Below are 27,809 nucleotides of genomic sequence, written 5' to 3' on the forward strand. Positions count from 1 at the left end.
ATCATGTAGAAACCCACACTTAGGCAAATATTAGGGAATCATCTAAGAAACCCTGTATACAATGTAAGTATATGCTACTTCTTTGGGGGTCACCCTAAATAGAATAAGGATCCAATGGACAAAATGTTGGTGTCAAAACTTGGCAAACCATAATACAAAGAGAAAATGTGAAGTTATGCCATTCCATAATCCTTATGAGGTTAAATTAGCCTAAAATTATTAGGTTTATTATTGAATTGGTATGAAAATGATGCTAAGTAGCAACCAAGTAAGAATTCTTCAAGCTACTCATGACTTTTATAATTTATATGGACTCATTATATTGAAACCTTGTGTATATTTGAATTTTATCATATCACCATTGCTACAAATATAAAGCTCTCCCAACTTTTACCAATTAAACACAAGATTCACTGAAGAATGCTATGAAAATTACATATCTTGGATCACCAGGGAACCTAGCACATTCTGTTTTGATGGACAGCCTAAAACAACTACACTAAGGCACTTACCTTGTGGGCAAAATGGCCAAGTAATAAGCTGTCAGTAACTGAAGTATTTGCATCACTTTCCAAGATGTCAATTCCAAAATCTCTGCATGAATAAACTTGGAAGTTTTTCAGGTGAAGATTGCTACTTCTAGAAATCTATAAAATAATAGCATATGTTATGGCAAAGGTCTGCAGCTTGGTTTTTTTCACAGACTTCCTATAGCCTCTTTAATTATTGATTAAGTATAAATAAGCATGCTATGCCATATTTAAGCAGTTTTTGTCCATCAATATCTGTACAGACATCCCAAAGTTGCCGTGAGGTCAGCACTAACTAGTCCCTTTTGGTAACATCCCCTCTGTACTTTCCATTTCTCCTCATAATAACTGTTATATTAAAAATGTCAGTGTGAATTCTTCACATATCTAGAATAAACTTGCAGTTGTCAAATCACACAAAATTAATGGAGAAAACTAGAGCATCCAGGAACTCCAGTGCTTCCTATTTTGCTCAGTATAGTATGTATTAACTAATATTATCAGAAAATTATAAATATGAAATAAGTGATTCAGTATGACTACAGACTCAAAATATGTTATGTGCATATATACTCATGACAACTTGGGTTAATGGGGCCAAACAGGGATTGAATATTAACAAATTTAGCTTGGTAGAGTGGAAAGATTCCCTCTAGTTTGGGGACAGAGTTCTTGGTTTTGAGCTAGCACTGATATTAGCCAACTAGGGCAAGACATTTATCTTTTCCTAGACTTCAGTTCAACCATCTTTAAAATCAAGGTGGAGGTCTGGACTAGCAATTAACCTAACATGTCATTCCTTTCTTTATTAAATAGGATCATATTTACTTTCATATCTTCAAGTGGAAGTTTCCTATTAATTAAGGCCAAGGTAGCCTTGATTTATCATAGTATCATGCTCCTATTTATCAATCAATCTTTGTGCTTGATTACATACCAACAGCTTTTATAAAATGGTAGGTCTCCGAAGACACAGAGGTTTGTTTAAACAAAATAGGTACAATATGAACTGTTAACTTGACAATAGTTGTGACCTAATTACAGGCATCAGCCCAAGTTCTGGAATATATGGTCATATTTAAAAACAACCTGCACCTGTCATTAACTAGAGAAGGGGGAGAATTTTTTTAAAGGAAGGTTTGGGTTTTTTAAGATTTTATTTATTTATTCATGAGAGACAGAGAGAGAGACAGAGAGAGAGAGAGAGAGGCAGAGACACAGGCAGAGGGAGAAGCAGGCTCCATGCAGGAGCCCGATGTGGGACTTGATCCCAGGTCTCCAGGATCAGGCCCTGGGCTGAAGGTGGCACTAAACCACTGAGCTACCTGAGCTGCCCAGCTGTATGACTTTAGCAGTATTTTAACTCCTATTCAGAAAGTTTCCTTACCTTCAAAAAAGAGTATAATAATGGTGAAGCTCCCTCAAGGTTATTAAGATGAACAAATGAGAAAATATCCAAAAATATTAGCTATCAAGCTATCAATATCATCAAATAAATACAAATTTATGTTAACATACTATAAGAATTTTATCCAATGGAATCTTCTGAACAAGTATCTATATACATGACCTTATGTCTAATGACCAAAATATATCTAATAATGAAAATTTATTAAATCTAAACACAATGCATTTTTGATGGATGAAGAAGGCATTTCTCAATGTTAAAATTTCCAGAGACATTATAGTTAACATTGATCTATAACTATTACCTACTCCTGTTTACTAACAATGGTAAGAATAAGAGCTGTTAGTATGTACCTATGAAGATCCAGGCATTCTTCTGGGCACTTTGCATGCAGGCACTTACCTAACCCTTAAAACAAACTTATCCTTTAGTTATTATTATCCTTAGATATTATTACATTTTATAAATGAAGTAAGAAAAATCATGGTGTTTGCCCAACATCACACAAATAGGACTCAACTTCTTTCACTGAACATAAAGCTTCCAGGGTTCATTCATGTTGTTGCATGTATCAACACTTCATTTCTTTTCATAGCTAAGTTATATTCTATTGTATCTTATATATCTATGTGATATATCTTTAAGATATATCACATTACATTTGTCCATTTGTCCAATGGTAAATATCTGCGTTGTTTCCACCTTTTGGCTATTATGAATAATGCTGCTATAGAGATTTGAGTAAAAGTTTATCTGTGAATCTAGGTTTTATTTCTCTTGGATATATATTTAGGAGTAAAGTAGATAGATCATATGATATCTTTATATGTAACCATGTAAAGAACTGCCAGACTGTTCTCTGAAGCAACTAGACCATTTAAAATTCCCACCAACAGTGTGTGAGGATTCCAATTTCTCCACAGCTTCATCAGCACTTGTTATCATTTTGATTCTAGCCATTCTAGTGGGTGTGAAGTGATAGTTCACTATAGTTTTGATTTGTATTTCTCCATTAGCTAATTACATGGAAAATCTTTTATATATGTGTATCTTCTTTGGAAATTGTCTATTCAGATCCTTTGCTCATATTTTAAGTCAGGTTGTCTTTTTACTGTTGAGTTGTAAGAGATCTATTTCTAGGTACAATTCCCTTATCAGATATATCATTTGCAAATATTATGTCCCATTGGATAGGTTTTGTTTTCACTTTCCTGATGACATCTTTTGAAACATGAAAAATCTTAATTTTGATAAAGTCCAACTTATCCGTTTTCTTTTGTTGCATATTCTTTTGATGTCATACCTAAGAATATTTAGCTAAATCCAAGGTCATGAAGATTTACCCTTTGTTTTCTTTTTTTCTTAAGATTTTATTTATTCATTCATGAGAGACACACAGAGAGAGAGGCAAAGATATAGGCAGAGAGAAGAGTAGGCTCCATGCAGGGAGCCTGATGTGGGACTGGATCCCGGGACTCCAGGATCACGCCCTGTGCTGAAGGCAGGCGCTCAACTGCTGAGCCACCAAGGCATCCCAACCCCTTTGTTTTCTTCTAAGAGTTTTATAGTTTTTGTCCAAAGTTTAGGTTTTTGATCCATTACTGAATCAATTTTTATAAATAGTATGAAATAAGGACAAACTGCATTCTTTTATATGTGGCTATCCAGTTGTTCCAGCACCATTTGTTGAGAAGACTCTTATTTCTCTCATGGAATGGTCTTGGCATCCTTATCCAAAATCAGTTCTCTGGGTTTATTTCTGGACTCTAAATTCTATTCCATTGATCTATATTTCTATCCTGTGCCCATATCACACTGTCTTGATTACTATTGCCTTGTAGTAGTTTTTGGAATAAGGAAGTGTAAATCTCTCTATGTTTCTTCAGGATTATTTTGGTGGGAGTTACTTTTTAAACTTCCTGCTATCATGTTAATTACTCTCCTTTACTCTCTTCATAAAAGTAAAGTTCCAAAAGCATTCTCATTATTTGAACTTTTTGATTAATTAAATTGGAGTATACAAGAGTTTCATCTTCAAGGATCTGTGTTTTCTTTCATGGATTTAGCACTTCTGACTGCAGAACTTGAGAAAACTGACTTTAATAATCATCTTTTAATATTTTCATATTAGGTTATTTCCTTTAGAAGGTTATTTCCTTTAGAAGGCTATTCAAGAGCATGGAGACATAGTATAAGTCTCTATAAGGCATGAATTACTTTTCTGCCTAAGATGGCAGTCAGCATTTCTACTGGATTTGTCACCCCTATATTCATAATGTTTATGGGCCACAAAGTACTCTATAAAGTTAAATAAGAACTAAGAACAAACACTAAATACAATTGGGATTCTTCCTGTTAGCTACCCTAATTACATATTTTTGGGTTTTCTGCATCCACAATTGTCTTCCTCTTGTTGGATATGTGAAATAAATGTCTACTTTAATGTAACTTAATTATATGTTTTTATTCTAGTTCCTGAATGCCCTGTAAACATATTTCTTCATCTATGAATCTTAGGCTCCAGATTGCTAAATGGCTGAGACCAAGTATATGTAATTTACTCTGTGTAGCACCAAATAGTGGCCTTGAATAATTTTGTATGCTGCTGTTAACAGTTAGCATCCAAAGCTTCCTTATAAGAAGTCATTGTGGTAATGAAAAGTGAACGATTGAACATGAACTTATTTCCTTTTGAAGAAAATGTAGTTGTGGATAAAGGTAAGAATGGCACCTTGAGCTGGAATTTTTGTGTTTCAATGATAAACAGCATTTCTTTTTTTAAGACTAAAGCATGCATGATTCAGTATATTAAGGCATCAGATGCACAGCATTTGGAGTCTGGATCCTGCACCAGGCTGTGTTACTAACTGTGTGACCTTTGGCAAATACTTTTATTTTCTGAGCCTTCATTTCTTATCTCTAAATAGGCATGGGAGGTGAGGAACGGATGACCTCTACAATTCCTCCTGCTCGTAAACCTCTATGATTTTGTTGGTTCCATTAGAGCTGTTGAGAAGTCACCATAAAGGAAATGAACTGACCCTGGCTTACTGAGTAGGAATTTGTTCATTCAACAGCTTTTCCACACACCTATGATGCAGTTTGCTCCTTACAACTATGATAATATTGCAATGGCTCCCTAGCCATTCCCCCTAAATAAAGATGTGTAATAAATTACAGTGAGAAAACAAATGATAATTTAATGAAAAACGAACATAGCTTACCCGGGCGCCACCTGCACTCCCCCAAACTGTGAAGTTTTGGAACAGGGTGGGGCCTCTGCCATCATCCCAAGGAGGCTGAAATTGAGGGTATATAAAGAGACCATACCTTGAATGCAAAACAAAGAGTGAAAATCAGCCACTTTGCATGTTTCAAATGTCCCACATTTTCTCACTGGGAAATATAAAATGAAGGCAATGAAGAAAGGAGTGGAAATGAAGCCTGTGAGCCTTCTCTCTGACCAGCATTACCCATCCCTCAGCCTCCACTCTCTGTTACCTCCATGACCTGCTCCTGCATCTCAGCAGATGCAAACCGCCATGATTCCAGTCTTTTCTCCCAGCCTCTCTTGAGGTCCACCCCTTCCTAAGGGTCTGGAGACCCATGCCTAGCCCATTAGAATATGCTAGGAAAGTGGAGATGAGCATGTTTACTCCTCCAGCTTTTGTTTTTCTCCTGGAAATATCTCACTTTCACAGGATTCTGCATACTTTTTTTTGCTCACACTACAGGGGTGCTGAGAGCTCATTGGTAAAACTTCATAATCTTAAAAAAATAAAATAAAAAAATAAAACTTCATAATCTTAATGATAAATTCATGGCACATGTGCTAATCCCAGCCTCAGCTGGCACTTCAACACGGAGCAGCATTCTTAATTCTGATTCCACTCTCCTCTCACTGTCCATCATAGCAGTATCACTATACCATTATTATCATAATTATTTATAGCTATCAATTACTGAGTTCCGACTATATTCCAGATGTTCTCTTAGGAGCATGATATGAGTCATCTCTAAGTATCACAACAAACTTTCAGTGTAGATCTGAAATTTTACAAATGAGGGATCTGACTCTTTGTTTAAAAAAGCCAACTGTTTAGGAGTAGAGACCAGATTTGAATCAGGGCCTGACTGACTCTGAAGTCCACATTTTTCCCATGTCCCCACCATGCTTCTCAGCTCTTGGCTCTTAGCAGATGACCTTACCTCCATGTACCAAAGACTTTGAATAAGTCCCCTCCCCTCTTACAGAGTACCCATTTCAGGTGAAGAGCCTCTTCCCAAAGCTCTTTACCCAACTCAGCTCCTGAGGCCAGGCACCCTTGCCTCCAGGTTGCTCCAAACTCCTTAGTATTTTAACTGCTCTATTGAATTCACCTCTGGGTGCAAAAGATGCACTCTGTCCTGCTTCCCTCTCAAATGATCTCCCTGTCCCTTTCCTTCCCTTCAATACCCAACTTTTATGATCCAAAATGCTTACACAGGCACATCATAAAATCTGACATCGATGCCCCAAATTACACCCTGAGAGTGCTGTACAAAAAGAACAAAAGTTAAACCATAATCCTCACACCCAAAATGTAGATGAATTTCCCCAAGGTTACCTTGTACAAGAATGTGCAGTATTCTGAGTGAAGGAGAGAAGTGGAGCTTGTGATGTTTGGCTGGTCAAAAGATGAAAAAAGTAGCCCAAACCAGCAACATACACCTTGTTTCCCTACAGAAATTAAGCATAGTTAAATAATAGTTATTTCAGATACAGTAAGGTTGCCAGAAAGACTCTTCTATGTGCTCATTCTGCTTTTCTATTTACTTCTTGTCAAAATATGTTGATACTTTCACAGACTATTTTACTCTTCACACACCCCAATCATTCCCCCACTACCCCAGGAATCAGGTATACTCTCATTTTTCTTCCTCTGTGCAGCTCAGTTAAACTGTAATTTGACCACCTTAATAAGTGGTAGCTCATGTTAAAACATTCTTATAAGCTTCCATAGTGAGACGCTTACTTCATCATCAATCCAAGCTCTCCTCTTTAGTGTATGCAACAGTATACAGGGGCAAAGGCATACCTTAAAGCCAAGTCTACACACAAAGTGTCCTCTCCAATCCTTTGAACAATGATTTGGCTGATTTGAAGACCAATGATTGTACTGGCTATGTCTTGGTTCTGAGATACAGTGCCTGAGCTTAAATACAACTTAAATCTCCTCAATGTACTCTTATCCTGATTAGATGATCTTAATCACCTTAATATTTCTATATAGGATTTCCTATCTAAATAATTTGATGTCCTTTATACGTTCATATAAAATCTAAATTCTTCATTGGACCACATTTAATTCTGATTAAACTGAACACAATGGATTATCTTTATAAACTCAATAAAATACCTACAGTAGAATCATCACTGTGTAGTATACTTTAAGACAGAGTAGAAAATTAACTCCTTAAAGTCTATTATTCTATACAGAGGTATTTTTACTTGGCCTACCCAATGTTTATAAAAATTGTTACTTTGCTTCCAATATTTTAAAATTGGGACACTTGATATAAAAGTTCAGGCTTTCAGTTTTTTAGCAATATAGAGCCCAAATTCCTGTGGGGTAGCCATGTACAAGATGGAGATAAGAAGTGTCTGCTTTCTTGGATTATGATTATTTTGGCATAGTCCCTACCCTTCCTCTTTCACTGATTTATGATACCAGCCTAGCACCTATGGGTATTTGAATTTGCAACCTCTAACTCCAGGCAGTAAGGTAGATGGTATGTTGGCTCTTCTATGTTCCAGTAGGAGTGAAGGGCCAAGAGACCAAGCTGCTGGACTACTTCCTATGCAATTATGTGCATCTTTTCTCTTTCAGCCTGAGAGGCTGGTCTGAGGCCAAATGCCCATGTCTACCTAGAGAATAGAAGTCAAGAAACAAGCTGCTCAGCCAGCCTCAGGCCTAAGTTTTGTGCTCCAGGGACAAAGGGAGCTCCAGAAGTTTCCACACAGTTCATCCCTGATCACTTGGGGAGTTGACATAGCCTACCAGTGTGACAACAAGAAAACTGGAGTGTCCTATCTGTGAGCAACTCATCTCCTGAGAGTACATGCTATAGGACTAGGACAGCTCATCCTGAACATTAGCATCAAGTCCCAGAAGAGAGAATGGAAAGCAGAAAGGATCATGATGCTGTGCAACCAATAAGGCATTAAATGTCTTTCTATGAAACAATATTTCAGTGTCATAGTTGCCTTTTTATAGGACTTGGTGGGACTATGTTGTGAGTGACTTGCTAGAACAGTTTCTCAAACTTCAGTGTATGTGCAGGATAGAGCTATAAGATTTAGCAAACAAAAACACAGAGGCCAAGGAAGATTTAAATTTCAGATTTGAAAGAAACAACTATTTTTTCAGTATATCTCAAATATTGTATAAGATATATTTATACTAAAAATTAGTTACATTTCTGAAATTTAAATTTAGCCACATATGTTGTATTTTGTTTGGAAACCCCAAAGGGGGAGGAAGTATATAAAATACAGATTTCTAGGCCCCCACCAGTAGATACTCTGACATAGCAGGCACTGAAGGTGATGGTGAAGAGTTGGAGAACAATTTTCTGTACTCTTGAGCACCATAGGTGGTGATCACCAATAGAGGTGATTTTTTAACCCCATTTTGAGAACTACTTCTCTGGAGGTGACTGAGATACTAACAGTGTACTGTCTAGTCATCAAGGGCTCCAGGAGATGTTCAAAGAGGAGACAGACACTTGGAAGAATTCACTTCCTGGCAATTTTGCCGTCAGCTGCCTTGGGAGCCACCTTCATATGGAAGCCACTATAGAAAACTGCAGGAGGATAGAGACATAGAAAATCAAGATGGGAATCTGTTATCAGATCTCCAGCAAAAAGATCATCCAACTCAGTGCAAGTTCTTTTTTTTAATTTTATTTATTTATTTGAGAGACAGATTGTGAGAGAGAACACAAGAGGGAGGACAGGGAGAAGCAGGCTCCCCACTGAGCAGAGTGCCTGATGCAGGGCTCAATTCCAGGACCCTGAGACCATGACCTGAGCTGAAGGCAGACGCTTAACTGACTGAGCCACCCAGGTACCCCTGCAAGTTGCATTTATGTTGAATTTTTCTTTTCCTTAGAAATATTAATCTTGTTCTTAACTTAGAACCTAGTATGATAGTAATACTCCATAGTTAAGATTTCTAGAGAAGCTGCTATTGTCCAGGTACCAGATTTTAGTCTCATTTACTTTCACAACAATTCTGAGTTATATGTTATTATTATAATTTCACAAAGAAACTGAATCTTGGAGAATTTGAGTAAATTCTTCAAAGTCGCAGAGCTAATAACTCAAAGCCAGTTCCATTTGTGTCCAAACCGGAAAGTGTCAGAGATTATAGACTAAAGTAGAGATATGAAGGCAAGACCCAGAATCAAGATGCCAAACAATATGCCATAAGTGAAGAAATGTAAACAGTAGAGTGCAATGCAGTCATATCACCAGATTAAGGGCAAAACTGGAGAGTTTGTCCTGGCCTTCCTAATAGTGGATGAAATATATTGAGCAACCTTCTTTGCAGAAGTCTATGTGGCATGGACATTCAAGCAAGAGAAATCCCAGAGAGAAATTAACTGTCCAAGTAAACTTGCTTTTTAAGTTGCACCATTATACTCACAGGAAAAAGGTAAGTTAACCCTTCAGACACCAAGTAATCTGTGCACAAGACTGGAATAGTTTATGGTATTGCTACACAAATATAGGTTTCCTCAAATTAGAGAGCATTTTTCAGGTCAGAGTTAACTAAAGAGTTGTTCTGTTCACACCCAAATCCCAGTATAAAACCCCTTCCATTCCCACCAAAGGGGAAAAAATAGCACACTCAGCTCAGAGGACACAGAAAGACACGTGGGTGAGGAACTGAGCCACATCCCACTGGTCAGCAGGAAATGACATGGCATTTTGAAGAGTATGTTTAAGGAGGATGGGGGGTCTGAAACTCCTGCATTAAGGCATTAAGCACTATCACATTATATTATAGGCATCAAGTTAACTAGGACTGGCTGCTGACATGAGTTTTTTGAACAACAACAGAAGAAAAGATTGAGATTGTCTGCAAAGCCTATGGAATGCTAATGCACACATGGGGAACATGGATATTAGGACAGGACACACGAAAAAGGTCAGAACTGAAGGAGGGAGTTCTGGTTACTCAGGCCAGAGCCCTCTCACAGCCTTTCACATGGCTCAGGAGTTTTACTCCATTCTGAATGAGGGAGGACTGATGGTAGAGATTGCAGGTACGCTCTTCTACTTGTAGCTGTTCCCTATTTACCCTTAGGTTGAGTAAAATTACTTCAGCCCATAGCTTCAGTCATTCTAGACTAATACTTTCTTGACTTCAATTCCTAAATGAAAGAATTTGAGGTATTATGAAAGGCAGCTCTCTGAACCTGACTAGACCACTGGTCATCATTCGATAGCAGTGTTCCCTATGGAAGGGAACTTTAAAAACTTGTCCTCTCTGGGTGTGCTACATGTTCCACGAGGAGCATACATATGTGCACACACGTGCACACAAAGCCAAGCAAAGTCAATGTGGAGGAAAAATTGAAACAGGTTGGGTTTTTTTGTTGTGGTTTTTGTTTTTGTTTTTGTCTTTGTTTTTATTTATTTATTTATTTTTTAATTTTTATTTATTTATGATAGTCACATGCACAGAGAGAGAGAGAGAGAGAGAGAGAGAGGCAGAGACATAGGCAGAGGGAGAAGCAGGCTCCATGCACCGGGAGCCCGACGTGGGACTCTATCCCGGGTCTCCAGGATCGCGCCCTGGGCCAAAGGCAGGCGCCAAACCGCTGCGCCACCCAGGGATCCCCTTTGTCTTTGTTTTTAACAGGTTGTTTTAAAACCAGCAATACTCAACTTCTGCCTCATGTGAGAAGAGGAGCCAATGCCCCAGTGCTCTAGTCCCTTGAGGTCTCCCGCCTCTGGGGAAGCGTCACTGAGGGCCAGAGTTAATCAAACATGGCTGGCAGGGAGCAACAAAGACCTGACCAGGGAGCCAGCACATGCTGACACAACCAAGGTGCTATTTCCTTAACTTTTAGCTTATTATTCACTGTGTGCTGGAAGGCTCTGTCATCCTGGGCATTTGTAATTAGCCCACCATACCTCATTTCTTACTCAGTTACAGAACATTTTCTTTCTTTGTGGACTAGTGGCCCCTTCTCTCCTGTACATCCTTATTTTGGATTCCGAGCATTTCTCCCATTTCCTGAGGCCATTTAAGATTCTAATCACAGGTCTCACCTACCACACGGAACTCGGCACAAGTGACTTTGGGACATCATATAATATGAGGATGAATTACTATTCAAGATGCTAGCATGACTTCAGGAAACCTGGGCCATCTCTAAGACTCCAATCATCTTGAAGTGGCAGAGTTTAGAGCTGGAGCTATCAATCAGAGATGATTTTGCTTCCCAGAGAGCATTTGGAACGCTCTAGAGACATTCCCAGTTGTCACAAACAGAAGGGGAGGGATGCTACTGATCTTCAGAGGGTAGAGGTCAGGAATGCTGCTGTACACAGGACAGCTTCTCACAACAAAGAATTAGTGCGTAAACTACTAATACTATCATGATTGAGGACCCCTAATCCAGACTAGTGCTATGGGTTGTGGAAACAACCCATGCCTGCTTTCCCTCAGTAAATCTCTAAATTTTGATGGAAAGACCACCAAAATATAAAAACATGGTTAATTACAGTAAGAGTACTTTGACAGTCTTTACTAGGAGGATATGCATGTCTTTTTAAACATTTAAATCTGACATCACGCATTCCCAAAAATAATTACTAATTAGCATCAAATCCATTATCTCTTTAGCCCTCATAGAAACACAAGGAAGTAACATGGCTACTGATTCTGTTATGATTACACAACTGGAACCTTCCTCAGAGAAGTCCAGGTGAAGCTCAACCTTCCACATAGCCTGCGTGGATTAACTGTGTCTCTAGCACACGTGTGAGCCATGGGAAAAGACATGAGTACATAAGCACTGAGAGTTAGAGAGTGGAGACTTCTTAAACACCCACCTTTTCTGCAAGTATATAAACACTGAGAAAGGCACATCTCATTTGCACGTACACCTCTAGATCATTACCAATGAAATGCTCATTCATTACCAAGACTCTACCAGAAGGGAAAAAGATTCTGGGATTTCAATAATATATGCCATGGACTACATTCATATACATTACTTTTGCCAGACAGGTGCTCAGAGAGTACATATTTTGAGCAAAGGAATAGATTTGTGGAATCACCTGCCCTAGTGTCATTAGCATTTATGGAACATCTGGGTGAACATATAGAAATAGAAATGCTTTCCAAGTGCATTTATAGTTGGGCAGGATATTGTAACTTTGGTCTTCTGTTAGCTGGTAAGGCTCACTTTTCTTATAAAAGAAGCACTTGAGCAGTCAGATCACATTACTTCCCAGCCCTTTTTACTCTCCATTCCAATTGGGTATGCTACAAATGATTCATGAGGAAAAACCACATATTTATGCAGGCAGCCGGCGGCTTGTGGGGAAGGGTTTAAGGCAAGCAGGGAATTTTGTGTGGAAATCAATTCTTTGCGGAAGTCAATGTATTATGGACATTCAAGCAAGAGAAATTCCAGAGAGAAATTAACTGCCCAAGTAAGCCAGCTCCTTGAGGTGTGCATCTATAATCACTAGAAAAAAAAAAAGTGAGTTAACCCTTCAGGCAGCTCTTAAATATACATTAGCTATTGAGTAGGGAGAGCTAGAGAACTGAAATTGGCCTTTAAACACAGAATTCCTTACAAAATTGATTCACAAACCAGAACAAATTCCCCTCAAATTAAATGGATGTTTCCAAAGGGCTTGTCTGCAGGGTTTTTCCACGGACTATCCTAAACAGGAGTCTGGTCATGGGAAATTTCCAGTACCTACAGAAACATGGGATAGTCTAGAGCTCTGGAAGTGAACAGCCCCTTGCTGTTTGAGAGCAAAGACTTTCCAACCTGAGGCTGACATAAGTTATGTCTACTGAAAAGATGGAACCATGGAGCCTCTAGACAGATAGCAAGAAATCTCCCTAAACAGTCACAGATTCAAATGCTGCGGAGTCAAGGGAAGACAGCCTGGAAATGGAATGCTCTAAATGGGGGTACCTGAGTGGCTCAGTGGTTGGGCGTCTGCCTTTGACTCAGGTCATGATCTCAGGGTCCTAGCATTGAGTCCTTCATCAGGCTCCCCCTGGGGAGCCTGCTTCTCCCTCTACCTGTGTCTCTACCTCTCTCTCCATGAGTCTCATGAATAAATAAATAAAATCTAAAACAAAAAGAAATAAAAGAATGCTCTAAATGCCATAGGTGAAGCACCAAAGAACCACACCACCAATCTCTTTGTGAAAAGCATGGCAAAGTAGACTACTTTTCAATACTCCTTTTCAATACTACTACCTAAGGAGTACTCAGAGGAATACCTCAAATTCCTCAGACACTGAAACAGGAATAGCACGCTTGACTATCCTATCACCGGCAAAAAGACACAAAGCTCAGGTTCTGCTTCTGAGAGAAACTGTCCTGGGCTTGGTTTGGCTGCAGCCTGGGCAGGGAGGCAGACAGACCACTCGTGGCTATGAAATCTACAAAGGAATATCACACTTGAAATCCCCTTCTACTGTGCCAGGTTGAGGTGGCTGACTAGAAGCCAAGGCAAATTCCTTGCCTGGTGGCAGAGCATTTGGTCCTAGGCTCTGGGTCAGGGCAATTGGGAATAACATGTTACCATAAATCACTGCAGACACCTAAGGATCAATGGTTTCTTCCCTGCCTGTCTGCCAAGCCACAGATTTCAAAGTCAGACTCCTGTATATGAGAAGAGGTTAGGCTATGAGAAGTGGTTGCCCAGCAACTAGGATTAAGTCACCTTCTCCAAGTCCAAATAAGGGCTTTAGTTTAGTTAATGGTTTTGTCCCATTGTCAACATCCTGGTTTTGATATTGCTATGGCGAGGGTTGATATGGTGACAGTTATGGTTGTAGTTATGGTATTACTGAGGGATTGACAATGGTTATGGTGATAGTAATGAAGTTTTGGAATATAGGTGAAGTTTGGTGGGGTGAGGTCCAGAGCCGGATGACCAAGAAAGAATTCTTGAGACATCTTTGGTGCAAAATGGTTGTTTTAGTAAAGCTAGGGGACAGGACCCATGAGCAGGAAGAGCTGCTGCATCAGGGTTGTGAGGGGTAGCTGGTTATATACGCAAGAACTGGGGAAGGTTAAGGAAAAAGGAGATTTCAAAAGGATTTTCATGCTAAGGAGGACCTACAAGATACTGGAGGCCTTGTCATTGTCAAGTTAAAGACTGCTTTTCCCTCTAGCAGGGCATTCACATTAAAACAACTGGAAGCTTCCTGAGGAATGTCATACATATCCCACTCTGGATGGGGGTCCTTTGTGGGATATCAGCTTGTGCTTTGTCCTCAGCTAGCCCTGTTCCCCATCAGTATCACGGGGGAAGCTGAAGGAAGGGCCCACAGGAACTCCTGTTTCTGCAACTTCTTCTAAGTCTAAAATTATTTCAAAATAAAAAACAAGAAAAGAAAAATCCCAAGATATTACAAAAATACAGTTACTTTTAAAAAAATATTTTGCCAGGCTGTAATAAAACTTCAAAGCAAGGCATGAGAAAAGGATACAAATCCTGAGTATACCCTAGACTTGATGACCTTCCAGTTAGGGGTAGTCTGACTGAACCACTTACATAGCAGGACATAGAAGTCACAACCCATGAAATGATTCCTCAGAGTACAGGAATGTTTCTCTCCTAAATACCAGAAATACCCTGGAAGAGGGAAGGTTTTCTTCCTATTTCACATATTACACATGCACACACATCATTGTTTGCATAGCTTCTTTATCATTCCTTGGGAACTACGGCGTATTTCTAAAATATAGTTTTCGAAGTACTCTGTGGATCACTCACATGGGATACACTTAATGAACTTGTTTGCTCAATGACTGAAATGACCTTCATTGGCCCTAAGGGTCAAGAGAGGTTCATAATTTTTAAGTTTTGCCACATACACCAGTTACCACCTATGTCTTTAGTCATGATACATTCTAAACAACAGGATTCAAAAGAGACAGCATAGCACAACACCAGTGACATGCAGCTAAAAAACTGCAGTGTGTTGTGTAATATTTAACACTGAGAGATAAGTCCCACAGGATTTAAATGCTGGATCAGATAAACATCTTATTTTTCAGTGATCAGAATAATTGTGGGATCTTGGAATCTATTCTTTACTTTTCTCTTTCCTCCCTCCATTCTCTGATTATGGAACTCTACTTACATTCATTAATTCACTATACTTAATTTTTACTGAGCAACTACTATGCTTCAGATTCTGTGCTAGGGTCTAAAAGCTAATAAGCTAATGAAAAGACAATTGCAGAATTTTAAGGTCATCAAAGATGAAAATGCCAGGAATACACCTAATGAATATGTTTAATGAATCTACACTACCAGCTTAAACTAAAGCCTCCTTCTCAAAACATACACATTGTTTTTTTGTTTTTGTTTTTGTTTTTACTTTCATAAAGTGAATATAAGCAGAGAAAATAAATGGATAAAAATGGAAAGCATCTAATGAGAAACAAAGAACTTGCTTCAGACTCAGTTTTGTCCTTGCTGACTTGATACTGTTCACAGGTCAGTCTGCCAAAGTGCAGGCAACCTATCAGCTTTTTAGATGGCCCCCAAGTCCCATGCACCTATAGCCAACTCAGTGATGCCAGCAGACATTGTGCTACCCAGAGAAGCAAAGTCAGATGGGCATTACACCTGCCATTCAATGCAGGACTTAGATACATTCCAACCTCATGTGAGGTCCTGAGGACCTATTTGACTCTGGGTATTTCAATGTAGTCAAGTTAAGTTGTGTGAGAAAGCATACAAAAACAGTTTTTGGGATGCCTGGGTGGCTCAGTGGTTGAGCATCTGCCTTTGGCTCAGGTCGTGATCCTGGGGTCCTGAGATTGAGTCCCGCATCAGGCTCCCTGCAAGAGAGCCTGCTTCTCCCTCTGCCTATGTCTCTACCTCTCTCTGTGTGTCTCTCATGAATAAATAAATACAATCTTAAAAACAACAACAACAGCAACCGAGTTCTTTAGGCCCTAAAGCTGTGGGCATAACGGTACAACAAGCCTCCTAGCCACCAACAAGTTAAATGCTACTCTTGTTGTTCTGGGCCTAGAGTTTGGTTTCCTTCAATCTAAAGCAGTTCTGCTTCCTTTCCTCACTGGCATATTAGCTGCCCCTATTAGGCACCTAAAATGGTGTGTAAGTGCTGTGCTTGGAATAAGCGTAATTAAGAGTCTGGAGGAAGGTTGAGGAGATAACCATGACTTTTATTAGGGGTTATTCAACTGAAGGTAATTAAAAACAAATGATCAGAGAAAGAGAGAAGTTCATTTTCTTGGTTCCTCAGAAATCTGGCATAATTGCCACGATACAATAGATGCTCAGACAAATGTCCTGGAAGACTAAGGCCCTTAACCTCTCGGTAGATGATCCATCCATAGGTTAGACTCATTGTAAAGGGAAACTAAATGGCCTTTCCACTACTCTGATGTAACTCTTCATTCATGGATCTCTGGTTCAACTGTACTCAAAAAAAAAAAAAAAAATTCTTAAAGTGGTTATAGAGAAATTTACCAAGGAAAAGTAACGTTCAGTTGTACTACATAATGGGATATGAAAGACCATCAGAGTGTACTTTATTTGTCCTGGAATCTGACATGATCTCATATATCTCATGATTACTGATCTCTCATTCTGAATACTCTTAAAGGGCAACAATATGACCAACTGATATAGTAAGATAATGAAAACTTAATAAGTAATTATTATTGGACTCGAGACAAAAATCAGCAAGCATAGCAGATAGCTCAGAAAGATATTGTAGTGTGCATTATCCTAAAGGACCAGAAAATAATCATTATCTACTTTGTTTTGCTACATATAGTTACTGCTTCAAAGAGTATTCACAGGAATTCTGAGAGAAATGATTACATTTATTCTAAAGCACTTGTTTAACATAAAATCATAAAGTTGTTTTTCAATACCAGTATGCCACAAGTAAACATGTTATACCATCCTACTACTGCTGCCACTTCCAAATAACTTTTGTAGTGAATTTTATGGCCTCTCAGCTCTGACTTTCCTAGTGGAGCCAGATCTTACCTCTACAACGTTGGTGGGATTGAGGATATAGATCCCAGATGGTGTCAACATTTCAGGACTAGAGAGTCCCTCGGTGCCAGAAATACTGATGATCACATTGTTTCTTATTATATTTCCCTGTTCTGACCAGTCTAATTTAAGAAAAGATAAATCAAACCCAGGGGAATCACAAATATAATTAAAATTTACATAACAGTCTTGCTTCTACTAATACACGTTATAGCTTAAATAATGCATATAAATATATATACGTATATTTAAAAAACATTTAGTATGTTCCACAATTTAAGATATCTAACATTTTGCCATCAGACCTGTCTATAAAATATATGACAATTTAAGTGGAGTGTAACTAGTTTTAAAACCAATTTACAGGGCAGCCCCAATGGCCCAGCAGTTTAGTGCCAGCTTCAGCCCAGGGCATGATCCTGGAGACCTGGGATGAAGTCTCATGTCAGGCTCCATGCATGGAGCCTCCTTCTCCCTCAGGCTGTGTCTCTGCCTCTCTCTCTCTCTCTCTCTCTCTCTCTCTCTCATGAATGAATAAATAAAATCTTTAAAAAAAACAATTTACATATTTACCAGGTTTTTTTTCAGGGGCAGCCTCCCAAGAGATATATTTTATGTCCATGTCTGTACCTGAGAAAAAAAAAGGTCATGTTACTTCATTGAGCACACTTTATGCCACCCAGAAAAATGAGGGATACAGCCACACTATTTCTTCTTTATTTAAATTTGGTTTTGTGTTTTTAATTTATGGACCAAAGAGATATAGATTATATGGGCTTTTTAGTTCTGGAGTACTATAGTGAATGCTAAGTTCATTTTAAACAGAATAAAGAACAAAGAAGTAGAGGTACAATTTTACTTCTTAGGAAGAGTCTTAAATGACTGTCTCTGGAGGGTATTATGCTGAGTGAAGTAAGTCAATCGGAGAAGGACAAACATATGTTCTCATTCATTTGGGGAATATAAATAATAGTGAAAGGGGATATAGGGAAGGGAGAAGAAAGGTGTGGGAAATATCAGAAAGGGAGACAGAACATAAAGACTCCTAACTCTGGGAAACGAACTAGAAGTGGTGGAAGGGGAGGAGGGCGGGGGGTGGGGGTGAATGGGTGATGGGCACTGAGGGGGGCACTTGACGGGATGAGCAATGGGTGTTATTCTGTGTGTTGGCAAATTGAACACCAATTAAAAAAATAAATTTATTATAAAAAAAATGACTGTCTCCATAGTCAAATGCCATATATGCATGTGTCAGCTCCAATCCCTTCCCTAGCTATTCGTATCAGCCACCAACTACCTGCACTGGTCTGGAATAGAGGAGAATAAAAGAACATGGACCATGCCACAGAGACTGATTAGCCACGTATGTGGCATCAATAAGGAACAGCCCCACAGAACCTTCTCCTTTTTAGGTATCTAGGTATATGGGTTTCCATGTCATTTCATGAACTGGGTTTACAATCCCATTTTGCATGAAATTAAGCACTTTATCTATACTGCACAAATAGAAAAAACAAATATTCTATTTCATCACTTGCGGTATAATAGATGTCAAGAGCCTCAAATTCACAAAAAGCTCTAAAGGCTAAATTCCCCCTGCAGGTTTTCTTCCTCGCCTAGTTAATGTCTATTCCATACAATTGTTTTCTGCTACAGTAATGTTGTTAGTGTACCCTCCTGAATTTCTGCTCTGGGTTTCAGCAAACTTTTCCCTTACACAAACCAAGAGTAAGAATAGACAAAGTCAACCCTCCATCTGTTAGTTTAACTGCCCTGTAGGTGTTCTTTTCCAAACAAAAGAACTCCCTGCACCTGATTGTCACTATTGTCTTTAGTTCTTTGTCTTTTAGAGCTGGAGTTTGTTTTAAAGCAAGCTTATATGATCCATATTTTCTCACTGAATAGTTTCCCTCTCAGGATTAGGAACTTTACAGCTCTTAACAGATTGTTCTTAAATGAAACACATATGTGTTTCCAATGATGATATCACAGAATTAATTTAAATATAAAACACTATTTAACAAATATAGTCTGACTTCCATTTAAAACCTCTGATTTCCTTTTGTATTTCAGTGTATTCAAATACCTTTTGTTTACGAATTCATTCATTTCTTTCAACAAATACACCTACAATGCACTAATTAATGTGTACTAATTAATGTGCTCCATGCTAAGGAAACTGTGTTCACATGAAATCTGGTGGTACAAATAGACATCAATCAGATGATCAGAAACATGAACATGATATGTAATTTTAAATCAATAAATAATGACTGGTGCTCAGAGCTTAAATAAAGGTCCTTGACTTGGGAGTGTGTGGGAGAGAACTTCGTAGGAGGAGTCTGACGAGAGGAAAAGAGCTTGTGAGAAGGCCTTGAGGCAAAAAAAAAAAAAAAAAAAAAAAAGTGACCTTTTGAAAGAATTAAAACAGTCCAGTGTAGCTAGAGTACAGAGGAATAGCAAAAGAGCAGGACAAGTTTAAAAACCTTAATAGAGACAAAAATCACTAAAGGAGTCTTCTAAGTCAAGTTGAGGGCTTAGAATTGTATCCTAAGAGCAATAAGAAATTCTTAAAGAGTTTAAAACATAGGAGTGATATGATGCAACTTGAGTTTTTTTAAGGATAATTCTGGGTTCTGCAAGGGGAATGAACTTTAGGAGAAAAAAGTAGATACAAGTGATCAAGCAGAAGATTCTCAAACGTGAGCTTCTTTAGCAAGCCATGGGAGAAGCTAAGAACAGAATTCAGGATTTTTAACTCCCTGTCAACATCAAGGCTTGACATTCCTTGAGACTGTATAGAGATTTATTTATGTGACTTTGAATTATTGTGAAAATTGCTGAAAGTATATCTGAAAACCTCCCCTTTCATATCTATTAACCTTAATTGAAATGTCATCTTTAAAAGACCAGTTTCCTTGTGATTAAGTTTAGGGAACTAGTTAGTCATGGGTAAATTTAAATTCAGAATTTTAACTATGTCCTACTTCCAATGATCAGAGGCTAAAGTTTTTATAGATTGGGAATTCAAATTTTGGTAAAATTCCTTTCAAAAAATGATTTGTCCTAATCAAGAATGCCTAAATGAAACAAGCTCATCTCTTACCCACTAGCAGTGCATGGCCTAAAATATTATAGAATATATTACTGTCCACCTTCAGGCCCAAGGTCCTTGACATGCTGAGGCCTCTATTGAAGGAGCTCCACACTGTGCAGCCTTGTACATAGGAATCTGAAGAGGAAAGAGTAAGGCAAACATTTGAAGTGAGTCTTGATGGCTCCTCAGATTCTGTTGATCATTTCCAAAGCAAACTGTAATATAACTGAGAACATTCTCCCATACAATGATGAAAATCAGGAAATGAGGAGTTGGAAAAAGAAATCAAATCAAGAAGATGGGTAACTCAGGCCAATGTCCCTCAAAGATACCAGAGATAAGCAAAGTAGAATCTGAGAGTCAGGTGCTAGAAAGAAGAAAACCATCTGAGAAAGAGACAATATGGCCAAACTACCAAAGGACTCATGGCTGTCAGGGTTTCCAATTGACTACCATCTTTGGTATCTATTCTTATCACAATATGGCTGACAGTGGCTAATGAGAAGTCAAGGACAATATAAAGAGTATTTCTGAAGGAACAAATCTGATCTTTGCAAATCACATCTTCCATAATCAGAAGATACAGTCATCATTTCTTCAAGCTATGACATATTTTTTTTTAACTTGCCAGGCAATTATATTCTTGGCCCAAGACAGCCAGAGATTCTTATTGCAAAATGAAAGCAAAGACAGAGGTTGACCTGAGGATCATGACTCTCACATTTGAATGTGGTAGGTTTAAGACAATGAAGGGCAAGTACCTATATTGTGCCAAAAGAAATTGACACTTAGGAAAATCATTACCCTGGCTCCATGGGCATATTTTATGCCCCCCCCCATCAAGTTATGTCCACTGGATCAGTTGATAAATACATATTTACTGAGTATTGACTATGTATTTCAGGAATTGGGCATTTTGCTAGAGACAAAGGTGAACAAAACTAAGTAAATTCTGCACTTGTGTATCTTATTTTGATGTCAGCCCTGGTGGTTCAGTGGTTTAGCACTGCCTTTGGCCCAGGGTATGATCTTGGAGACCCAGGATCCAGTCCCATGTCAGACTCCCTGCATGGAGCCTGCTTCTCCCTCTGCCTGTGTCTCTGCCGCTCTCTCTCTCTCTCTGTGTGTGTGTGTCTCTAATGAATAAATAAGTAAAATCTTTAAAAAAAATAAAATAGAATAAAATAATAATGGATAATTAAATGATAAACCCTGATAAAGGAGTTTTGTATTATTCTCAGGTAGGGAGATATATAAATATCAAATGTTTGAAGTACTGAAAAATTTGCTTTGCTTCATGGAATAATTTGACTTTTCAATTAGAGCTATCCAGCAAATTCTCAACTATAATGTGACTATAGACACAGAGCCTCCACATTCCCCTTGAACTCAGCTCCTCTGGTATGGTACCCTCACATTACTCCCCAATAAGTTAACCCATCCATACCTACCTCTGTAGGAAACACTGCCTGTTGCAGACTTTTCCTGGCTCCAGATCTCTACTATATCATTCATTCAATTAGGTCTGCCCACTCGAACAATCAATAAGTACTAATGATTAGAGCTATTATGGGCAGAATTCAGGGATTTACCTGCACAAGTAGCAAAGATTTCAACACCCTTTAACTCCCCTGGCTAGAGGCAACTGGCCACAGAGGGTTCAAGAGTCTTCAGGGCATGAAACAATAAAAGATTCTCTGGCAAGCATGCCAGAAGTTTCTAACCCCTCCCAGGAAAGACAATTGCATATTAACAGGGACCTATAAGGGATAATGTATTCATTCAGTGATTTTCAAACCTTTTAAAGCACTGAACCCTTTTCAACTAAAACCAAATTTAAAAAATAGATAAAACTTTAGATATTCTGAAGCAGGCTGGCAGAGGCAGATTGACTTTTGAGCATTTGTTTATGTTCAACTGAGAACTCATATGTGACGGCTATCCTGATTTATAAAGAACTGGTTCCACATCAAACTTTCTGCAGCATGATAAGCACCAGGAGACCAAAGAATTAGAGAGTAGGGCACAAAGATACTGATCATCCCAGTGTGCTAGGGGAGGAGCCATATTAGGAACCATCTCCCTAAATGAATGTCAAAAATAAATAATGTGGAGGAGATCTGGAAAATTAGTATAAATAGACATCCTTGGTGTGCTGACAATTTGAGATGTGGAAAAAAATGCTGCAGGTGACAATATTCTGCCCTCAAGGACCTCAAGGATTACTTTGTCTTAGCCTGCTGAAATCCTAGCATCTCTCAAGACTCATCTGAACCTCCAAGGAGGCCCTGATACTCTTTGTTAGACATCACTCCCAGAGCACCATCCCTTTCAAGGAAGGCAAAGCTTGAACGTGTGGGTACTGGAGGAGCTGGGGGTTGGGAGGATGATTCAGAAAGGAAGCTGCTATCCTCATTACTTAGCATCTCTGCATGTCTGCATCTGGTATTGGACTTTTGCCCTGGATGCTTCTATGTCTCTCTAACTTTGGTTTCAGAACCTTTCTCTATATCTGGTTACATGCTTCCTTTCTGGTTCTGGTTTTGTTTTTCACCTAGTTGTTCTCACCTGCATTTGCTGCTTCCTGCTCCCTTCCTATATCTTTATTTTTTAAAAAAGAATTTATTTATTCATGAGAGACACGGAGAGAGAAAGAGACACAAGCAGAGGGAGAAGCAGGCTCCCCACAAGGAGCCTGCTAAGGGACTCCATCCCAGATCCCGGGATCATAACCTGAGCTGAAGGTAAACACTCAACCACTGAGCCACCCAGGCATCCCCGTTCCTGTATCTTTAGCTCTGGCCAAGATCTGCACGCTCTGGCTACTCCATGGCACCCAGGAAAAGTATCTGGTTCTCAGCCCATTCTCTCTCATTTTCCCAGATGGAAGATATCTTCAAGTTAGGACAACTTCGTATGGAAATTCTTTCTTCTGTGCCTGGGCTCTCATAGCACAGATTATTTATAGTATTCAGTATCAGTTTGCCTGTAATCAAAAGCTAGTAAATGACAGAAGCAGGATTCAAAACACTGATGTGTGTGGTTCACTCCATGTCTATTATACCTCTACTGATGGTTGTCACAGGGTACTCCTTGGACTTCTTGTTCTAGAATCACAAAGTTTGCTTTTAAAAATTCAGAATGCGAGGCCTAGCTTAGACCAGAATTTTTCAGGGCAGAATCTATAGCCCTAAATTTTAGTGAACTCCCCAAATAATTTTTGTTAAGCACACTAAAATTTGAGAACCACAGATCTAGAGTATAATTATCCACCTTTGAACTCCCATGTCCCCATATGTCACCTATCATGACCCCTGCATGCAAAGCCTTGAGCAAAGAAGAAGAGAGAAAAATGAGAAGTCATAAGCCTGGACCTGCTTACCTCTCATAGCTCCCACCAGAGTCAGTGAGCTCACATGCTTACGAAAGGCTTGCCCCAGATCCTGAAACTGCACTCCCCTCAGCTGGACCCGGCTGGGCTCCTCTGGGAAAGACTGAACGATGACTCTGGCCCCCAGATCCCTGGATCCCAACATCTTCTCACTCTTGGAATATAAACAGTCCTGCAAATTCCCTGAAACGCAGAATGAAGTCAGGGTTGGGGGGGAACTGAAGCATGTGCAACGTGCTTCTAGACAAATCATCTGGTATGAAAGGTACTGTAAGTACAGAGGATAAACCATTATTGTTTGTTCATTTAATAATCTTATTTCCCTTTTACTTCGATTTTCCTCTTTGGATTATTAATTAAAACATCCAATAACTAGGACATGATGTTGCCTTCACTCTATTATTTCCAGAAGCCCCCAAATCAATCACCTTAATTACTGTCACAAAGAGGCTGGCTATAACCCACAAACTCAACCTAAATAGATGCTTATTTCAATCCAAAAGATCCCCTGGAGGGCGTGTGCAATAAAATGACCTTCTCGTGGTTGATAATTGTAGGGCAGAAATGTGAGCACTGAATGTAATCACAGCTCTTTTTAGTCTTTAGCTGTCCAGTGGGGTTTCCTCTTTATTTTGCTGCTTTGTCATTTGGGGACTTAGCAAACTACTAAATGCAGAAATGGCAAAGGGCTCCAGAGAAATAACTGAGTGGTATCCAGAGAAATAACTGAGTGGTATCCGCCACACTCCCATCACCACCACCTCCTTCCCGGCCAGTTCCCTAGTGAGGACAACACCTTGCATTATACTCAGCTACCTTTGCAGTATTGTAACCTCAGGATCCAGGATGCTTTCATTGACACATGGCATTTGGTGGTGTGAACTAACCTCAGAATGGATAAGAAATCATACTCTGAACTATTTCTTTATTATCCATGCTAATAAACCAAAGGGCCACAAATATGAAATGATGTATCATTCCACAGTGAATAATTCACAGTAAATTTGCTTACACCCAGGAATAAATATATAAGAGGTAAATGAAGAGATGTTTCATATTTGCAAGATTTATCACAATTTTGATGATTTCTACCCAGGATCCATGATATTTTGAGTGGCCTGGACCCATATTTATTTGGCTACCTCATTTCCACACTTCAGCCCCACACAAAGAAAGGGCAAGTAATATGTAATTCTTTCTAATAAATGTCTATGGATCTGTTTTACTTTGAGGATTTTGTAATAATATTGAAGAGTTGTGATGAAATCAGGGGTTTTTCCATTAGGAACCAACAGATTTATAATGGCTGAGATCGAGAAGTATGGTCTCTCTAGCAGCATAATCAAATGCAGTGTTTTAGAGAATATGATCTGAGAATGCCTATATGAGGAGTATGGAGATAGTCTGAATAGAATGAATATTCAATTTTATCAAAATTGTTAAGTTTGTCAATCACTGAATTCAAACCCACAGTATCCAAACCTTTTCCAGAATGATATGTTTGTGAGCTAGGTGACTGGGTGGTGGAGGGTAGAGTCAAAGTCTCTCTCACCCAACTACATTCCAACATTATACCTACATGCATCTATATGTAGACATGATTCAAATCTTTAACTCCAGCCATGACATTTCTTCCAGGCCCCAGACACTACCAGGCACCTCTGCTCAGGTCCTGGCCTGGCATCTGTCTCGACATGTACAAAATTAAAGTCATGATCTGTAGCCTCCCACTCCAAAAGCTGTTCCTCTTCCCATCTCACTAAATAGCCTCATCATCCATCCAGAGCTCATGCCTGGGAGTCATCCTTGACACCCACACCATCCTAAACCAAAGTTGACAAATGATATCTTCACAACATGTGAAAGCCTCATAATCTACAGCCTGGGAAACCAAAACATAACCTACTAAACTAACCATCCCTGAAATAGATGTTTAATAGGCACATCAGTGTGATTCAGTGCCTGTTATTCTTCTAGAAGATAAATTGACTTTTTCAACCACTTACTTAAAGTATGTGGTAGTTCACTCAGAAAACAAACTCTAAAAGTAGGAGTTGGGGGTAGGGACAGACACAAGAACCCTATCAGTCTAATCAGTAAGAATGTGCTGCCTGGGTCTGTGATTCTAGCATTAAACTGTTTTCCTGAGAATTTTAGAAGGAGCCTAGAATGAGAATTAAGACTTCATTACAAATTTCCTTGGAAATTTAACCTGACTCTCTGAATTTAATTATTTAACAGGATTTTTTTTCCCAGAGAAATAATTTCACAAGTGGACACTTGCTTACCTCATTCCAGGGCTGTGGAAGGTAGGAGATGAAATGACAATTTATCAAAAGCATTCTGAAAACTAAAGAATATTATGGGCATGCAAAGGTTAAGGGTTTGTTCCATTTGAAAGAAGTTGACAATACTAGATATTGTTTGAGAGTAAGAACATTCTTTTTCACTCATTGACTTTCCAGAAAAATCTCTCTCTACCTTCTGAATCACTGGCCTCCTGGCATGAAGCAAGGTGCTTCATCCTCTCAGCAGTGAGATTTCCTTGTATGGTAATACTCCTGCTGAGCAGCACTACTGTGACTTTTAAAATATGGAGTACTCCAGCCACCCAATTCTCTGTGAAGTTGTGAGAGTATCTGAAGAAAAAAAAAAAAAAAACATGGAAAAGACACATCTGAAGATATTCCTCCAAATCTTATTAGAATAGTAAGCCACTAGATTAGCCTAATTCTCCCTTGGGAGTCTATTTCTTTACAAACTCAGACACAGAAGAGTTGAATTATAGGCACAAGTATGTGAAAATTAGGTGCATTGCATCGTAAGACAGAAGTTGCAGAGTCATACAGGAAAAACTTATTTAAGAAGTCTAAATTTTTCAGGGATGCCTGGGTGGCTCAGCTGGTTAAACATCTGCCTTCAGCTCAGGTCACAGTCTCAGAGTCCTTGGATCGAGCCCCATATCAGACTCCCTGCTCAGTGGGAAGTCTGCTTCTCCCTCTCCCTCTATCCCTCCCACTGTGCTCTCTCATTCTCTCTGTCTCATATAAATAAATAAAATCCTACAATAAAGTCTAAATCTTACAAAAGCTTCATGCTTTCTAATTTTCTTATCAACACATCTAGCATTATTTACTGTAAAAATACACCACTGAAAGACAAACAAGTGTCCAGACACCAACACAGTTAAAAACTCATCTTCTGAGCACCTGGGTAGCTCAGCAGTTGAGCATCTGCCTTTGGCTCGGTCATGATCCCAGGATCCCGGGATCGAATCTCGCATCAGGTTCCCTGTGAAAAGCCTGCTTCTCCCTCTGCCTATGTCTCTGCCTCTCTCTGTCTGTGTCCCTCATGAATAAATAAATAAAACCTTTAAAAAAAAAGTCCTCATCATCTGTCTAAACAGAGCCAAGCTGATGTTCATTACCTCAAAGGTGACCTCAGATAAAGGTCTGTATTGTGCACAGCTTCCACAATAACAATCTCTTCCATGGGTTTGGCACCTCCAACACCTATTCTGCTGATGATGACAGCTTCATCCCCAGGGTGCCAATCCACAGCATCTTCCAGAGCCAGTACTGTGTCACTGGCATAGGCAGCTGCTTGAAGATGGGTGAAAGTCACTTCTGGTAGCAAACCTAAAGCCGAACAAGGAAAACTTGCCTTACACATTTTAATAGTTAATATGAGTATCATGTTTTTCAACCAAGGAATCCTTGAAAGAAGAGTCTGGGAAAACAAGCTTCAGGCTTGATAAGCATCAATGCTTTTACTTTTCCTTGGATATTAGTTTTCTCATCTGCTACATGTTGTGATAAAAATAATGTAGGATTGAATATAGCATGGGATGAAAACACAGGAATTGGAGTCAGACTAAACTGACAATTGAATCAGTTTTGCCATGTTCTAACCAAGGGTAATATACTCAAGGATGGGCTCCAGTTTCCTTAGTTACAAAGTAGAAGTAGTGAGGCCTTTCCCCACAGAGGGTTAGGAGGTCTAAATGCGAGGACTCTGAAACATTTAGCTTGGACCTTGCACATAATAGATCTAAAACATATTTTAGTCTTTCCCTTCCT

The 27,809-nt window shown here is 39.0% G+C and overlaps 1 protein-coding gene across 4 annotated transcripts in view; it reads right to left on the reverse strand.

The window, feature by feature from the left end:
* PKHD1 (PKHD1 ciliary IPT domain containing fibrocystin/polyductin) overlaps positions 1 to 27,809 on the reverse strand; it is a 477,678-nt gene that overhangs the window by 251,934 nt on the left and 197,935 nt on the right. For all 4 annotated transcript variants that reach the window (XM_072733695.1, XM_072733698.1, XM_072733700.1 and 1 more), the window contains 9 exons: positions 27,158 to 27,368; positions 26,212 to 26,369; positions 23,722 to 23,913; positions 20,349 to 20,474; positions 17,816 to 17,872; positions 17,234 to 17,364; positions 6,546 to 6,658; positions 5,163 to 5,268; positions 513 to 647 (listed from right to left, as the gene is read on the reverse strand). In XM_072733695.1, coding sequence (XP_072589796.1) covers positions 513 to 647; positions 5,163 to 5,268; positions 6,546 to 6,658; positions 17,234 to 17,364; positions 17,816 to 17,872; positions 20,349 to 20,474; positions 23,722 to 23,913; positions 26,212 to 26,369; positions 27,158 to 27,368 — 1,229 coding nt within the window. The remainder of the gene's footprint in view (positions 1 to 512; positions 648 to 5,162; positions 5,269 to 6,545; positions 6,659 to 17,233; positions 17,365 to 17,815; positions 17,873 to 20,348; positions 20,475 to 23,721; positions 23,914 to 26,211; positions 26,370 to 27,157; positions 27,369 to 27,809) is intronic.

Source organism: Vulpes vulpes, chromosome 1 (genome assembly GCF_048418805.1).
Source record: "Vulpes vulpes isolate BD-2025 chromosome 1, VulVul3, whole genome shotgun sequence".
Classification (NCBI taxonomy): domain Eukaryota; kingdom Metazoa; phylum Chordata; class Mammalia; order Carnivora; family Canidae; genus Vulpes; species Vulpes vulpes.